The sequence below is a fragment of the Lathamus discolor genome, unplaced genomic scaffold (genome assembly GCF_037157495.1).
Source record: "Lathamus discolor isolate bLatDis1 unplaced genomic scaffold, bLatDis1.hap1 Scaffold_170, whole genome shotgun sequence".
Classification (NCBI taxonomy): Eukaryota; Metazoa; Chordata; class Aves; order Psittaciformes; family Psittacidae; genus Lathamus; species Lathamus discolor.
In genome coordinates, this window is record NW_027069199.1 from 52967 (window position 1) to 70421 (window position 17455).

The window sequence follows — 17455 nt, forward strand, 5'->3', positions numbered from 1 at the left end:
CATGTCCTTCTGATGTTGAGGACTTACCCAGCACTGAGGCTCTCTGTCGGGAAAGCGCTGCCTCCAGCACCGTAAAGCCACATTCCCAAACCCCCTCCGGCTACAGGGGCCCCCGAGGTGTCACCTCCCCTCTTTCTTCCCATCCCTGGGGCGGTTGGGGGGTACCTTCTTGCGGCGCTCGCAGTTGGGGTCGTCGATGTTGTGGAAGCTGTTCTCATCGATCTCGCCCAGCCACACGTGCTCCCCGATGCCCACCAGGCAGTTGGGGTTCCCCCGGCAGTTCCTCCTGCGGAACCAGCCCCACTGTCACCCTCGCCATCCCTTCCCTGAAGGGGGGGGGGGGGGGGGGTGAGGACAGCAAAGGGGGGGCCCACAGTGCTAAACAGAGCAAATAGGGGGGGATATGGGTCCACTACAACCCCCAAAACAATGGTTATGGGTGAACGAGGAGATGGAGAATAAAAAGGGGAGGGGAAAGGGGGACTCCATGGGGGAGCCCAACAGGAGAAGAGGGGTCCCCCACAACCTCAGCAGGATGCCCTATATCTGGGGAGCCCGTTAACAAGAGGGGTCCCCCACAACCATGAGGGAGAATCCCTGTATCTGAGGACCCAGTTAAGATGAAAGGGCCCCCACATCCTCAGGGGGATCTCCTGTATCTGGGGAGCCATTTACCATGAGGGATCCCTTATACATGAGGAGCTGCTTAATGAGGTCCCCCACAACCTCAGGGGGGTCCCCAATATCTGCGCTGCCAGTTAACAAGAGGGGTCCCCCACAACCCTGCGGGGGAGTCCCTGTATCTGAGGTCCCACTCAATATGAGGGGTCCCCCTTAACCCCGGGGGGGGGCCCTGCATCAGGGGAGCCAGGCAAGGAGAGAGGCCCCCCCAGGCCCGGTTAACGGGGGTCCCAAAGCAGCGAACGGCGGCTCCCCATCGACCCTCATGGGCCGGGAACCGCCTCAGTGCCTCTGCAGCCGCACCGGGGGTGAAGGAACGCGGGCTCCCCCCAGCCCAGAGGGGCGAAGGGCCCTGGGGAAGGGGAAGGGGGAGCCCGCAGGCCCCAGCCCCGGGGTTGGGAGCGGGGTTTGGGTCCCTCAGTAACCGGGGCGGCGGAGCGGGGGGGGGGGTGCCCGTGGTACCGGCAGGCGCCGCGCTGGCAGGGCTCCAGCCCGACGCGGTAGGCCGCTTCGATGTGCTCCTGCGCCACGGCCTCGGGCGGCACCGTCTCGGTCCAGCGCCACGCCGCCTTCTCCAGCTGCAGCCGCGGCGCCATCGCCGACACCGACCGGCCCCGACCGGCCCCGGCCCCACCGGCCCCTCCTGCTGCTGCTGCCGCCGCCGCCGCCGTCAGGACTGGTGACGCCACACGCGCGACGCGCTGACGGCAACGGGCCGCGACGAGCGCGACGCGGGGGAGAGGGGCGTGGCCGCAGCGACACAGGGGTGGGTGAGGCCTAAGGGAGGCGGGGCTTGAGGGGAGGGGAGGCGGGGTTTGGAGGGAAGGGGCGGGGCTTGATCGACGGGGCGGAGGCTGTCCTGGAGGGGGCGGGGCTTGAGCTGCGGGCGCGGCGCAGCTCACCCGGGAGCGGGGACGGGGGCGGAGCCCGGTCCCGTGTGCGCGCAGCGACTGGATCCTGACCCCCCCCCAACCCCCCTTGTCCATCCTGTACCGCCGAGACCCTCCCCCCCCCCCCCATAACCCCCCCCCCATAGCCCCCCAACCCTCACATCCCTGTGCCCCCACACCACAGCCCCCATACCCCAAACCGTATCCCCTATGCGATGGCCCCAAAGCCCCCCCCAGACCCTCCCCCATACCATACCCCCTCACCCCCCCACACCGCAGCACCCCTATCCCCCCCATGCCGTATCCCCCCCACATCCTCACTCTATACCCTCCCCGTCCCCCACACCATATCCCCTGTACCCCCAAAACCCTCACATCCCCCATACTATACCCCCCCTTCACCCCAATAACCCCATACTCCCCGGGCTTGACACCCCCCATCAGCATACCCCTGCACCCCAATAACTAAACCCTCCCATACTTCTCCCCTACACCCCCCATACCCTCCAGGTTCCCCCCCCCGCGCACCCCAACACACACGGGCTGGTTCTCTCTCCTTTAATGCTGCCCCTGGGGGCCCCGCCAGCACCCGATTGTCCCTCGCATCCCCACCCCGCCGCCATCCCGGGGGGGCCCCGGGCGGCCCGGCCGCCCCGGCACAGGTTTGGGGGGCTGGTGTAGTGGTGGTGGGGGGGGGTGTAAACATTTATGGGGGTCCCGGCCCCCCCCCCCCGGGGTCACCCCGGGGCAGCGAAGCACCGTTTCCTCCTGTCTTGTTTTTGGAAAAAGAGTAAAATTGGCCAAATTCCCCCCAAAATACAGCCGGGGGGGGTTAGTGCGGGCAAGGGGGGGCGGGGGACCCCCCCACCGCGCCGTGCCGCAGGTCGATGGGGTGTCGGGGGGCACCGGCGGGCGCCAGCACCAGGCCCCGCAGGCACCCGGTGATGCCGGAGCTGTACTTGCCGGCCGTCAGGCTGGGGGGGTCCGGGGCACCTCCTGCAGGACAGGGGGACATGGGGACATGGGGGACGCAGGGGTGTGGGGCACCCATGGGCTCACCCCGTATCTGGTCTTACCTGGACATGGGCATCGCACCTCCCATCCCATGGCCCATCAGGTGTCCCATCCCAGGTACACCCCATGTCCCACCCCATGTCCACCCCGTATCCCATCCCATATCCACCCCATATCCCATCCCATGTGCACCCCATATCCCATCCCATGTGCACCCCATGTCCCACCCCATGTCCACCCGATGTCCCATCCCATGTCCATCCTGTATCCCATCCCATGTACACCCCATGTCCCATCCCATGGCCATCCCATGGCCATCCCATGTTGCTCCAGGTATTCGGTCCCATGTCCCAGCCCATGTCCTGCCAGATGTCCCATGCCGTATCCCACCCCATGTCCCCTCCCATGGCCATCCCTGCCGTGTCCCATCATGTGCCCCCACTGCATGTCCCATCCCATATCCATTCCGTGTGCCACGGTGTGTCCTATCCCATGTCCCATCAGGTGTCCTGTCTCATGTCCCATCCCATGGCCATTCCCTGCCCCATCCCATAGCCCATCATGCCTCCCCTCCCCATGTTCACCCCATGTCCCATCCCATGTCCACCCTGTATCCCATCCCATGTGCACCCCATGAGTGCACACACTCATCCTGTGTCCAACCACAGGGCCATCCTATGTCCCACCAGGTGTCCCCCACCCCATCCCATGTTCCATCATGTGTGCCCACCCATGTCCCATTCCATGTCCCTCCCATGTCCTCTCAAGCGTCTTGTCCCGTTCTATGGCCCATGTCCCATGACATCATCCCCATCCCTCCCGTGTCCCATTGTGTCTCCTTCCTGTGTCCCCATCCCGTGTCCCATCCCGTGTCCAGCCCAGGAACCACCCATGTCCCGTCCCGTGTGACCCCCGTGTCTCACCCCTGACCATGTCCCCCCCTGTGTCCCCTCTGTCCCCAGGTGCCACCGTACCCACGTAGATGCTGCCCTCGGTGTTGGCCATGATGTTGGTTCCTGGGGACTCCCCGCTCACCGGCTCCTCCCCATCCACCTGCAGCTGCCCACGACGGCCCTCCCTGCACGGCACCATCAGCACCCATCAGCATTGGCACCCATCAGCACCAGCACCCACCAACACCAGCACCCACCAGCACTGGCACCCATCAGCACTGGCACCCACCAGCACCAGTGCTCATCAGCACCAGCACCCATCATCACCAGCACCCACCAGCACCAGTACCCATCAGCACTGGCACCCACCAGCACCCACCAGCACCAGTGCTCATCAGCACCTGCACCCATCATCACCAGCACCCATCAGCACCAACACCATCAGCACTGGCATCTCTCAGCACTCACCAGCAGCAGCACCATCAGACCCATCCGCACCCACCAGCACCAGCGCTCATCAGCACCGGCACCCATCATCGCCAGCACCCACCAGCACCAGCACCCACCAGCACTGGCACCCATCAGCACCCACTATCATCAGCACCTATCAGCACCAGCACCCATCAGCACTGGCACCCATCAGCACCCGCTATCATCAGCACCTATCAGCACCAGCACCCATCAGCACTGGCACCCATCAGTACCCACACCGTCAGCACCCATCAGCACCCTCACCCACCTCATCACCGTCACCCGGTGCCACTCGCCATCGTTGATGGGGTCTTCGGAGACGATGGTGGCCTCACCGCTGCCCAGCTGGTAGCTGCAGGGTGACATGGGCTCAGCATGGGGGCACCCATGGGTGTCACAGAGCACCCCAGGGTGGCACTGGGTCCCCCTCACCTGAACACCAGGTGCCCATCCTTCAAGCCGAGGCCAATGAAGTCTTTGGATTTGCCACCCTCTCTGGGCTCCTGTGGGTGCAGTGGGGCAGTGAGCACGGTGGGGGCACCCTGACCCCCCCACCATGGGGCTCAGCACGCCGGGGCCCCCAGCACCACTCACCGCCCCGTGCCATAGCACCAGCCCCTCGGCACTGCCCGTCCGCAGCTCCAGCTCCATGGTCTCGGGTGCCTCGGGGGGGCTGCAGGGACAGGGGACAAGTTGATGGGTGCAGCACCCAGGGGGGTCACAGTGTGCAATGGGTGCAGCACCCAGGGGGGTCACAGTGTGCAATGGGTGCAGCACCCAGGGGGTCACAGTGTGCAATTGGTGCAGCACCCAGGCGGGTCACAGTGTGCAATGGGTGCAGCACCCGGGGGGTCACAGTGTGCAATGGGTGCAGCACCCGGGGGGTCACAGTGTGCAATGGGTGCAGCACCCGGGGGGGTCGCAGTGTGCAATGGGTGCAGCACCCGGGGGGGTTACAGTGTGCAATCGATACAGCACCCAGGGGGTCACAGTGTGCAATGGGTGCAGCACCCAGGGGGGTCACAGTGTGCAATCGATACAGCACCCAGGGGGTCACAGTGTGCAATGGGTGCAGCACCCGGGGGTGTTGCAGTGTGCAATGGGTGCAGCACCCCGGGGTGGTCGCAGTGTGTAATGGGTGCAGCACCCAGGGGGGTCACAGTGTGCAATGGGTGCAGCACCCCGGGGTGGTTGCATTGTGCAGTGGGTGCAGCACCCAGGGTGGTCACAGTGTGCAATGGGTGCAGCACCCGGGGGGTCATAGTTTGCAATGGGTGCAGCACCCAGGGGGGTTGCAGTGTGCAGTGGATGCAGCACCCTGTGGTAGTCACAGTGTGTAGTGGGTGCAGCACGCAGGGGGGTTACAGTGTGCAGTGGGTGCAGCACCCCGGGATGGTTGCAGTGTGCAGTGGGTGCAGCACCCTAGGGCGATGCAGTGCTGCAGTGGGTGCAGTGCTGTGTGAAGCCGCAGCACCCAGTGGGTGCCATGGCCGGGCTGTGGGTGCAGCACCCACCGGGGTGCCCCATCCTTGTCACTCACCCTCGGGGCAGGAGGTGGCCGGGCAGGGCCAGGTAGGAGCCATCCTGGAGACTGACACTGAACTGTCCTGGGGCATCTGTGGGGATACGGGGGGGTCACAGGGGGTCCTTTTGGGTACCAGATGGGGGCAAATGGGTGCTGGACCTACCGCTGCCCCCGCTGCCCTCCTGCCAGTCCTGCTCCAGCTCCAGGGCCAGACCTGCAGGTGAAGGTGGATGGGGATGGGGCGCGCGCGTCCCCCATGTCCCCCGTGTCCCCGGGGGTCCCCCCGTGTCCCCCCCGTCCCCACTCACGGTGCTGGCAGAGGGGGCCGCTGTACCCGGGCGGGCAGAGGCAGGCGCTGCCGGTGCAGGTGCCGCCGTGCAGGCAGGGCTGGCGCGGGCACCCTTCCTCCTCCTGCTCGCAGCGCGGCCCTGGGGACACCCACGGCATCACCCCATGAGGAGCGTGAGCGGCACGCACGTACGGCACGGTGCATGCATGTGCACACGTGTGCAAACGGCACCCATGCATACGCACCTACCCACACACGCATGCAATGCACGTGTCTGCACATGGACACTGCGTGCTGCACACACACGTGCAGCAGATGCACCCCCTTGCAGACTACACCCATGCACATGCATGTGTCTGTAGCACACGTACATGCACATGCCCACAGCACACGGTACGTAGCACATGCAGGCACGGGGCACACGCACTCACAGTGCACACGCATGCACAGCACATGCAGTGTACATGCACGCGCAGCACACGTGCATGTGCACACACAGCACTTGCCGTATGCAGCACACACACATGCACAGTGCACACGGATGTGCAGCACACGTGTACACATGCACACATAGTGCACATGGATGCACAGCAGCCACCTTGTGCAACACACATGTGCACACGTTTACATGCACAGCACGCATGCACGCATCCACGTACCCATCCATGCACACATACACATGTCCACGCACAAATCCAAGCACACATTTATGCACTCGTCCATGAACACCTCCATACACACATCCATCCATGTACACATCCATGCACATGTCCATGCACACATCCATCCATGCACACATCCATGCACACATCCATCCATGCACACATCCATGTACACATCCATCCATCCACGCACACATCCATGCACACACATCCATGCACACACATCCATCCCTGCACACACACTTCCATCCATGCTCATGTCCAGCCATGCCCATGCATCCACGCACACACATCCATGCACATCCATCCATGCACACACATCCATCCCTGCATGCACACACTTCCATCCATGCCCACCTCCATCCATTCACACACATCCATGCACACCACCACACACACATCCACACGCACCTCCATCCACGCACACACATCCATGCACACACATCCATCCCTGCACACACACACTTCCATCCATGCTCACCTCCATCCATGCCCAACGCATCCATGAACATCCATCCGTGCACACACATCCATGCACACACATCCATGCACACACATCCATGCACATCCATCCATGCACACATATCCATGCACACACATCCATCCCTGCACACACACCCCTGCACACCATCCCTGCGCACCCATCCATGTGCACACATCCCTGCACACACCTCCATGCACACCCATCCCTGCACACCCATCCCTGCACACACATCCATGCACACCCATCCCTGTACACACATCCCTGCACACACCTCCATGCACACCCATCCCTGCACACCCATTCATGCACACACATCCCTGCGCACACCTCCATGCACACACATCCATGCACACCCACCCCTGCACACCCATCCCTGCACACACAAACATCCATCCTTGCACACACACACCTCCATGCACACACATCCCTGCACACACACCTCCATCCCTGCACACACACCCCTGCACACACCTCCATCCCTGCACACACATCCCTGCACACACACCCCTGCACACACGAACATCCATCCTTGCACACACACCCATCCCTGCGCACCCATCCCTGCGCACCCATCCCTGCACACCCACCCCTGCGCACACCTCCATGCACACACATCCATGCACACCCATCCCTGCACACACACACCTCCATCCCTGCACACACACACACCCCTCCATGCACACACACCTCCATCCCTGCACACACACACACATCCATCCCTGCACACACACAAACATCCATCCCTGCACACACACACACCCCTCCATGCACACCCCTCCACGCACGCCCCCATCCCCTCACTCGCGCTCTCACCGCTGAAGCCGGGCGGGCAGCGGCACCGCGGGGCTGCCCCGGGCGCTGCGGGGCGCAGGCAGCGGCCCCCGTGCACGCAAACGGCCCCGGCGCAGGGCGAGCGGCCCCGGCACTGCCCCACGCCGCGGCTGCGCAGGAACCCGTCGGGCAGCTCCAGCCGCTTCCCGTTGATGGACACCTGCGGGCGGGGGAGACGGTGAGCGGGGGGGGCAGCCCCGTCCTGCGCCCCCCGAGGGGGCGGGATGGGGCTGGGCGCCGGCCCCCACCTCTCCGATGCAGCCCTGGAAGGAGGCGTTGGTTGGGGGGCGCAGGGGGGGCTCGGTGCCCCCCAGGTAAAGCGGGGAGCGGAGGTTCAGCCCCAGGCTCTTGCCGGGCGAGGAGCGTTTCACCGGCGCGGCCTCATCCACCACCAGCGTCCCGTCCTTGTGCACCCGCTCGGCCATCACCCAGTGCCACTGCCCCAGCGCCAGCGGCTCCGCGCTCCGCAGGACTGCCGTGCCTGTGGGGATGGGGCGGGGGTGTCACGGGGGGACAGCAGGGGTGTTTGGGGACCAAAGAGATGCCAGGGGACCCCAGTGGTGTCACTGTGATGCCTGGGGACACTGGCAGCATCTGGGGACCAAAGGGATGCCAGGGGACCCCAGTGATGTGACAGTGATGCCTGGGGACACTGGCAGCATCTGGGGACCAAAGAGATGCCAGGGGACCCCAGTGGTGTCACTGTGATGCCTGGGGACACTGGCAGCATCTGGGGACCAAAGAGATGCCAGGGGACTCCAGGGTTGTAATGCCAGGGGACCCCAATAACAACAGGGCACCCTGGTGACCTTTGGGGACCACACTGGTACAATGGGATACTGGCGATGGCCATGGAACTTGGCAGCACCTGGGGGCCCCAATGAGGGCAAGGGAGCCCCAGTGACACCAGGGGACCCCAGTGGTGTCCAGTGACACCGGGACCTCAATGAGGCCAAGGGACCCAAGTGCTACCAAAGGATCCCAAGAGGCCAAAGGAGGACCCTGGTGACACTTGGGGACCCCAATGACGCAGGTGCACCTGGCAGCACCGGCTCACCCCACCTCTACCCGGTGCCACCAGCACCCCTGTGCCCGCTCCAGCCCACCTGAGCCCAGCTCGTAGCGGAACTCGAGGTGGCCGCCGGCCATGAACAAGGCCACGAAGTCCTCGACCGGGGCGGCTTTGCCGGCGCTGAAGAGCAGGAGCCCGTCGGGAGCCAGCGGCAGGAACTCGGCCTCCACCCGCAGCTCGTGGTGCACGTTGGTGAGGGGCGGGTAGGACACGAAGGCTCCGGCCTCGCCGAAGGACGGCACCGTCACCGCCTCGCCTGCGGCACCCCCATCAGCACCCAGCGTGTGGGACCCCGGCCCCATCCAGTGTCACTGGCGTGGGCCCCATCCTGTCCCCATCTCCCCGGGCTGGTACCCAGACCTGTGCCCATCTCCCCAGGGTGGTCCCCAATCCCCCCTCCCCATCACTCCCATCTCCCTGCCATGGCACCCAATGGCCCATCTCCATCACATCCACGAAGCCCATCTCTCCAGACGGAACCTATTCCCCAGGCCCCATCGTGCCTGCGGCCCCAGGGTGATGCCAGCCCCATGTCCATGTCTCAGGGTGGCCCCCAGCCATATCCCCACCTCCCCTGGGTGCTCCCCACGCTGTGTCCATCTCTCTTGGGTAGTACCCCCCCTCCCCATGCCCATGTCCCCAGGGTGCTCCCCACCCCATCACCATCTCACTGGGGCGGTCCCCATCCCATGCCCGTATCCCTGTGGTGCTTCCCAGCCACATCCCCATGTCCCCAGGGTGGTTCCCATCCCATAACCATGCCCCCAGGGTGCTCCCCAGCCATGTCCCCATCTCCCTGGAGTGTTCCCCATCTCTCATGGTTACTCCCCACCCCATCCCCATATCCCCAGGGTTCTCCCCACCCCATCCCCATATCCCCAGCGTTCTCCCCATCCCATCCCCATATCCCCAGCATTCTCCCCATCCCATCCACATATCCTCAGCGTTCTCCCCATCCCATCCCCATATCCCCAGGGTTCTCCCCACCCCATCCCCATCTCCCCAGGGTTCTCCCCACCCCATAACCATGTCCCTGGAGTGGTGACAGCCCCACGTCCCCCTGCGCTCACCCTCGGTGCACCTCTCCCCGCTCTTGCCCAGGTGGCAGCGGCAGGTATAGCCCGTCCCGTCGGGCCGGTTGACGCAGGTGGCATCGGCCCCACACGCCTCTATGGGGTGACACAGAGCAGTGAGCACCCACCCAGCACAGACATCAGGGTGACAAGGTCCTGCAGGTCGGGCTGTCCCCTACCCGGGTGACAATGCGACGCCTGCGAGTACTCGCAGTTGCTGCCGGTGAAGCCATGGGGACAGCGGCAGACGTAGGTGCCGCTCTCGGCGTCCTGGCACACACCACCGTTCTATGGGGGGGGTGACATCGGTGTCAGTGACAGGCGGCCATGGGTTGCCATGGGTGGGCATCACCACCACCACCACCACCGCACTCACCTGGCACGGCTGGTCCTGGCACGTGGGGCAGCTGGTGATACCGTGCGCCTGCAGGTCCATGTCCCCAAAGGCCACCTCCTCCCCTTGGATGCGGAGCTGGCGCACGCAGCCTGCGCGGGGATGGAGATTTGGGGTCACGTGATGTTCAGCCCCACACGCACCGCGGTGCTCCCCAAACGCCGTCACTCACCCATAAACCCACGGCTGAGCCCCGTCTTCTCCACGGCGCTGAAGTCGGGGTAACCCCCCAGGTACAGCTCCTCGTTCAGGTCCAGCCCTTGAAACCTCCCCTGCAGGGCACACAATGGGATGGGTGCCACCTCCAGCACCCTGACCCCCACCCAATGTGCACAGCACCACCCCAAAGCTCTACCTGAGAGGTGCCATTGACCGGGGGGTGCCCCTCCAGTGCCAGTGAACCCCATGTCAGGTTGCGGAGCAGCCGGATGCTGTGGTACTCGCCCAGGCGCAGTTGTGTTGGGTGCCGGATGGTTGCCATGCCCGAACCGGCGTCAAACCTTCGTTGTGGGGGGCAGAACACGTGCAGGTGGGCGCTGGCACCCATCGATCCCCCTTTCCCTTTCCCCTTGCACCCACTTGTGGGTCTCACCTGAACTCGGGGCGCCCGCCCACCAAACCGAAGGAGATGAAGTCGGCGCCGCTGGTTTTGCGCTGCCCGTTGTAGAGGAGGAGCCCTGTGGGGTGGCAGTGGGTCAGGAAGGATGGGCCGCACCGGGGCACGTCCTGGGGACCCCAAAGTACCCCCAGGGTGGAGGAGGAACCCCCCATAGGGTGTGGAGGGGCTCAGACAGACAGGGAATGGGAGGTAAAGGAAGGGGAGGGGAGGATGGAGGGGGGGAAGGTGAAGAGGGAAGGGAGGAGGAAGAGGTGGAGGGGGCATGGAGGAACATGGGGGGACATGGAGACAACATTAAAGGATATGGGGGGACATGAGGGGAACATGGAGGGAGAAGGAGGTGACATAGAAAGGAAGTGGAGAGGACATGATGGGGAGATGGAGGGACATGAGGGGACATGGGGGGACACAGGGGTCCCGTCAGGCCTCACCATCAGCAGCGTCCGGCCGGAAGGTGATGAGGATCTCAAACCTCTTGTAGGCATCCTTGATGGTGGGCAGGGGCAGGAAGGAGCGGGGCATCTGCCCGAAATAGGGGAGCAGGCGCTCTGTGGGATGGGGGGTTAGGAGGGGTGTTAGGAGGTGAGTTAGGACAGCCCCCACTCTGTCCATCTATCCATCCATCACCCATCATCCATCCATCCATCCATCCATCCATCATCCATCCATCCATCCATCATCCATCCATCTTCCATCCATCATCCATCCATCACCCATCATCCATCCATCCATCCATCCATCCATCCATCCATCCATCATCCATCCATCTTCCATCCATCCATCCATCATCCATCCATCTTCCATCCATCCATCCCTCCATCCATCCACCCACCCATCATCCATCCATCCATCCATCCATCATTCCATTCATCCATCCATCCATCCATCCATTCATCCATCACCCATCCATCATCCATCCCTCCATCCCTTCTTCCATCCATCCATCCATCCCTCTTTCCATCCATCCATTCACCCATCTATCATCCATACATCCATCCATCCACCCATCCATCGATCATCCATCCCTCCATCCATCATCCACCCATCCATCATCCCTGCCTCCTTCCATCCATCCATCCACCCATCCATCATCCATCCATCCATCACCCATCCCTTCATCCATCATCCATCCATCCATCATCCCTCCCTCCTTCCATCCATCCCTCCATCCGTCCATCCACCCATCCATCATCCATCCCTCCTCCTCACCTCGGACCTTGAGCACGTAATACGCCGTCTCCCGGCCGCGGTGGTTGGCAGCAGTACAGGCATAGACACCAGCATCCTCATGGCTCACAGCCGGCAGCGTCAGCACGTTCCCCTCCACCTTGGCACCGGCCGGCAGCTCCCCCTCCAGCTACAGCACTGGGTCAGCACCCACGGGCACCCCCACCGCCCTCCACCCCATCCCGCATCCCTCCCTCTCACCTTGCTCCAGGTGATCTCCGGCACCGGGAATCCCGATGCCAAACAGGGCAAAACGGCCGCGGCTCCCACCGAGACCTCCTTCACCTCCGGCTGCCCGGCGATCTGGGGGGTGGCTGCGGACACACGGAGCTGTCACCCGCCTGCGGTGACACCGCGCCGGCTGTCCCCGGCCCCACATCCCCGGCGTCACCTTGCACGTGGAGGATGACGTGGGACTGGACGGTGCCCACGGCGTTGGTGGCGGTGCAGCGGTACTGCCCGGCGTCCGCCCGCTCCACGCGCTCGAAGGTGAGGGTGCCGGCGCGCACCAGCACCCCGGGCCGGATGCGGCCCCCCACTTTGCTCCAGGTGACGTGGGGACGGGGCTCGCCCAAGCCCAGGCACTCCAGCTCCACCGAGGTCCCCGCCAGCACCGTCTGCACCGCAGTCCGGATGTTGATCAGCGCCCTGGGGAGAGCTTGGGGGGGACAGTGGGGCTTTGGGGTGTCCTCATGGCATCATGGGTGCGGGTGCCAACCGGGCGAGTGGGAGATGGGGAGAAGTGGGGTGCTTGAGAGTATTGGAGGGGCATTGGGTTGGCTGTGGCATGGGGAGAGGTTGGGGGGCGTTGGGGTACTCATGGGTGTAGGAAGAGATGGGGAGTACTGGGATGCCTGTGGGAATGGGGAGAGAATGAGGGTATTGGGGTGCCCATGGGCAAAGGGAAAGACTTGTGGTATCAGGGTGTCAGTGGTATATGAAGAGATTGGGGCTATTGGGGTACCTATGGGTGTAGGGAGAGATGGGGGGTACCAGGCTGCCCACGGATGTGGGGAGATATGGGGGGATATTGGGGAACAGGAAGAAGAAATTGATGGTACCAGGGTACCAATAGCCATGGGGAGATGGGGGTACTGGGGTCCCCATGAGTCTGGGGAGACATGGGGGGATATTGGGGTGCCCATGGGAAGGGAAAGACATAGGAGGTACCAGGGTGCTAATGGGCATGGGGAGATGAGGGGTACCAGGATGCTCATGGATGTGAGGAGAGATGGGGGGTACCGGGGTGCCCATGGGCATAGGGACAGACGGGGGGTACCGGGGTGCCCATGCTCATGGGGCCCAGGTCGGGGGGTGCCCGTGTCCCCCAGTCCATGGGGGCTGCTCCTACCCTGCATGGTGAGGGTGGCCCTGTCCTCCGCCTGCCCGCCCGGGGCACTGGCCCGGCACACGTAGACCCCCTGCGCGCCCCACGCCAGCTCCGGTATCCTATGGGATGCAGGCAGGGGGTGGGACACAGCCGGGAGGTGGGACCCCACAGGGGGAACCCCGTGCCCCATTGCTGCTCCTCACCTCAGCACCCCGTCCCGCACGCTGTGGTTGGGGGGCAGCTCCCCACCGTCCTTCAGCCACTCCAGACGCACCCGGGGGTCCCCGGAGACAGCGCAAGCGAACTCAGCGGTGCCACCAATGCCCCTGACGAGGCTCCCCGGTGTCACCCGCACCACCAAGGGACCGCCGATGGCATCCCCACCATCACCGGCATCACCTGGGCGGGATGCAAAGCCTTGATGGCACCGGTGGCACCGCGGCGGCGGCACCCGCGCCTGGGGATGGGGCTCACCATGAACGGCCACGCGGGAGAAGGCCTCGGCGGTGCCCACGCGGTTGGTGACGCGGCAGCGGTAGGTGCCGGCATCGGCGGGCAGCACGGGGCTGATGCGCAGGAGGCCGGCGCGGTGGCTGGTGCGTGCCGAGAGGCTGCCGTTGAGCTTGTCCCATGTGTAGAGCAGCGGTGGGGTGCCGTGGGCCAGGCACTGCACCTGCAGCGCGTCACCGGCGCGCACCGCGGTGTCCTCTGGCAAGCTGGTAGCGTACGGTGGTGCTGCGGGGATGGATGGTACCGTGAGCACCCCGGTACTGTGAGTACCCAGGTACCATGAGCACCCCATGGCAGCCAGGATGGGGTAAGGGATAGGGCAAGGAGGGCATTGATGGGAGGAGGTGGTGGAGGCGGAGGTGGGCATGTGTTGGGATGGACAAGAGATGGATGGATCCATGAGGATGGGATGGATGGAGAACCCTTAGAGAAGATGGAGAGATGGGCATGTGCTGGGATGGATAAGAGATGGATGGATCCATGAGGATGGGATGGATGGAGAACCCTTAGAAAAGATGGAGAGATGGGCATGTGCTGGGATGCATAAGAGATGAATGATCCATTGGGAAAGGGATAGATGGAGGGGTGTGAGAGGAGATGGGGAGATGGATGTGAGGTGGGATGGTTGAGTGATGAATCCACAAGGAAGAGTTGGACGGATGGATGAGTTTGAGAGGAGGTGGACAGAAGGGCATGTGCTTGGATGAATGAGATGGAAGCAAAAGGGATGGATGCAGGGATGTGGTAAGAGACGGAGACATGGGTGTGAGCTGGGATGGTTGACGGTTGATGGATGAATCCATCAGGAAGGGGTGGATGGAGGAGTTTGAAAGGAAATGGAGAGATAGGTGTGTGCTGGGATGGGCACATGAGGAAGGGATGAACGGATGAGTTAGGAGATAAAGAGGCCACCATGTGCTGGGATGGATGAGAGATGGATGAATCCACAAGGAAATGATGGATTGAGTAGTTTGAGAGGAGGTGGAGAGATGGATGTGAGCTGGGATAGTTGAACGATGGATGAATCCATGAGGAAGAGACGGAAGGAGGAGTGTGAAAGAAACGGAGAGACGGGCACATGCTGGGATGGATGAGAGATGGATGAATCCATGAGGAAGGGATGGATGGATGAGTTTGAGAGGAGATGGAAAGATGGGTGTGTGCTGGGACGAATGAGATGGATGGATGCACAAGGAAGGGGTAGATGCAAGGATGTGAAAGCAGTCGGAGATGGGTGTGAGGTGGGATGGTTGAGTGACAGATGAACCCACAAAGAGGTAGATGGAGGAGTTAGAAGATGGAGAGAGGATAATGTGCTGGGATGGATGAGAGAGAAATGAACCCACCAGGAAGGAGCGGATGGAGGGTGTGAGAGATGGAGACATGAGTGTGAGCTGCGATGGGTGAGTGGCGGATAGATCCATGAACGGAAGAGGAGAGAGCAGTAGTGCCCTGTGTGTGCACGGGGATGGGACCAGCAGATGGACACATTCATGAGAAAGGCTGGAGGACAGAGAGGCAATAGGAGGACAAGTACCGGGATGGAGCCAGGGTGGATGCAGGAGGAAGGTCTATGGGATGGGATGTGATGGAGACGGCCACATGCTGAGAAAGGACAAAGAGGAGCCACAGATGGGTGACGGTGTTGCGGGGGCAAAGGAGACAACGGAGATGGTCAGGGGGACGAAGGGGCACCCCGACCCCCCGGCATCCCCTTACTCTCCACGTCGAGGGTGACGAAGGCCTCGGTGGCACCGGCGGCACTGGTAGCGTTGCAGATGTACTGCCCCGAGTCCTGCTGCGCGGCGCGGGGGATCACCAGCGTCCCATTCACCACCCGGTGCTGCCACGGCAGCGGCGCCCGCAGCTTCGACCACTCGATGCGGGGCTCCGGGTCCCCTAGGGACAACACCGGTGCCCGTCACCGCGGCGTCAGGGCGCCGACCCCTCCATCACCGCCACCCTCCTGCATCCACCCTCTGCCGTACCTCTGGCCGTGCAGGGCAGCATGGCCGTGTCCCCGGCCACCACGGTGACAGTGGCAGGCACCGAGACCTCGGGGGCACCTGGGTGCTGCTGCGCTGACTCCACGGTGACGTCCACGCGGGCCTGTGCCGAGCCCAGGACGCTGTGCGCTGTGCAGACGTAGGTGCCGGCGTGCTCCGGCTTGGCTGGGGAGAGCTGGGTGGTGGGGACAGGGTGATGGTGAGCACCGGGCACCCATCGGCACCCATCGGCACCCACCGGCACCCCCGCTGACCTGCAGGATGGCCTGGCTGTCCATGTGCAGCAGTGTCTGGTGCTCCACCTTCTGCCGGGAGCCCGGCCGGCTCCAGCGCACCAGCGGCCGCGGCTCACCCCGGCCCAGGCATTCCAGGCTCAGGGATTTGCCCTCCTTCACCGACACGGGGCCCGGTGGCATCACCGACACCGTGGGGGCACCTGGAGGAGGAGGAGGACATCAGTGCGGGGATGGGGATGCCAGCACTAAGGGTGATGGCGTGGCCTTGGGGACAACATCACTTATGGGGTATCTGGAGCATGGGGAGGACATCAGCATAGGGATGGGGACTTCACCATCCCAGGAGCATTGGGAGCCCATGGAGGACATAGGGATTGGGACACCACCATCCCAGGAGCATTGGGAGCCCATGGAGGATATCAGCATGGGGACCTGGGCACCACCATTCCAGGAGCACCTGAAGCATGGCCACAAGGATGGGGACACCATCACCCCAGCAGTACCTGGAGCACATGGAGGATACCAGGATGGGGACTGGAACAGGGACACCACCACCCTGGGGCACCTGGAGCCCATGAAGGACATAGGGATGGGGACACCACCACCCCGGGGGCATCTGAAGCACATGGGGCCGGGGCCAGGGCCACCTCGCACCTTGCACCAGGAGGTTGACAACGCTGCTGGCAACACCAAAGCGGTTGGAGGCCACGCAGTGGTAGGCACCCTGGTTGCTCACATGGGCACCGGTGATGGAGATGACGGAGCCGTTGGCGCTGATCTTCACGTTGTCTGGGCAAGGAGGAGCCATCAGCACCAGGGCCACCCTGGGGATGGCATCGGGGCCACCCTGGGCACCACCATACCTTGGAAATGTTGGCCAGGTCCCATCCGCCACGTGATATTGACGGGCCGGGCGCCGTCGTGGACACGGCACTTGAAGGTGGCATCCTCGCCCGGTGCCACCGCCATGCTGTGCGGGTCGATGGAGATGATGGGGCTCTGCAGGCCTGCAGGGACAACGGGAAGCCACGAGGTCACCCACGGCCCCTGTACCACCACTGGCATCTTGCCTTGCCCCATGGCCGCACTCACGGTAGCTGGAGCTGTCCCAGGAGGTGACGGTGACGGTGATGGTGGCCTCGCGGGACACGCTGCCCGTGGCAGCCCGGCACACGTACTCCCCCGAATCGGCCACCGAGAGCTGGGACAGGCGCAGGCGCGACCCCGACATCTGGGGACACGACGGCA

The 17455-nt window shown here is 63.7% G+C and overlaps 2 protein-coding genes across 9 annotated transcripts in view; both read right to left on the bottom strand.

Annotated features, from left to right (window-relative positions):
- USP48 (ubiquitin specific peptidase 48) overlaps positions 1-1307 on the bottom strand; it is a 33511-nt gene extending 32204 nt beyond the window's left edge. For all 6 annotated transcript variants that reach the window (XR_010609103.1, XR_010609104.1, XM_065664390.1 and 3 more), the window contains exons 1-2: positions 1144-1307; positions 166-286 (exon numbers count right to left, since the gene is read on the bottom strand). Coding sequence is in view for 4 of the 6 variants with exons in the window: in XM_065664390.1 (XP_065520462.1) it covers positions 166-286; positions 1144-1277 (255 nt within the window). In the remaining 2 variants the exon portion in view is untranslated. The remainder of the gene's footprint in view (positions 1-165; positions 287-1143) is intronic.
- Positions 1308-2115: 808 nt separating this feature from the next.
- The window catches only part of HSPG2 (heparan sulfate proteoglycan 2), a 43017-nt gene continuing 27677 nt past the window's right edge, over positions 2116-17455 (bottom strand). For all 3 annotated transcript variants that reach the window (XM_065664400.1, XM_065664401.1, XM_065664399.1), the window contains 30 exons: positions 17300-17438; positions 17071-17214; positions 16862-16996; positions 16226-16407; positions 15954-16146; positions 15685-15864; positions 13930-14190; positions 13659-13854; positions 13477-13574; positions 12517-12783; positions 12327-12439; positions 12108-12255; positions 11330-11446; positions 10872-10956; positions 10635-10779; positions 10452-10551; positions 10262-10371; positions 10065-10173; positions 9883-9981; positions 8847-9068; positions 7989-8221; positions 7723-7900; positions 5783-5902; positions 5638-5688; positions 5490-5565; positions 4544-4622; positions 4382-4452; positions 4218-4301; positions 3560-3663; positions 2116-2567 (listed from right to left, as the gene is read on the bottom strand). In XM_065664400.1, the coding sequence (XP_065520472.1) occupies positions 2404-2567; positions 3560-3663; positions 4218-4301; positions 4382-4452; positions 4544-4622; positions 5490-5565; positions 5638-5688; positions 5783-5902; positions 7723-7900; positions 7989-8221; positions 8847-9068; positions 9883-9981; positions 10065-10173; positions 10262-10371; positions 10452-10551; positions 10635-10779; positions 10872-10956; positions 11330-11446; positions 12108-12255; positions 12327-12439; positions 12517-12783; positions 13477-13574; positions 13659-13854; positions 13930-14190; positions 15685-15864; positions 15954-16146; positions 16226-16407; positions 16862-16996; positions 17071-17214; positions 17300-17438 (4203 nt within the window). In that variant the 3' untranslated portion in view covers positions 2116-2403. The remainder of the gene's footprint in view (positions 2568-3559; positions 3664-4217; positions 4302-4381; positions 4453-4543; positions 4623-5489; positions 5566-5637; positions 5689-5782; positions 5903-7722; positions 7901-7988; positions 8222-8846; positions 9069-9882; positions 9982-10064; positions 10174-10261; positions 10372-10451; positions 10552-10634; positions 10780-10871; positions 10957-11329; positions 11447-12107; positions 12256-12326; positions 12440-12516; positions 12784-13476; positions 13575-13658; positions 13855-13929; positions 14191-15684; positions 15865-15953; positions 16147-16225; positions 16408-16861; positions 16997-17070; positions 17215-17299; positions 17439-17455) is intronic.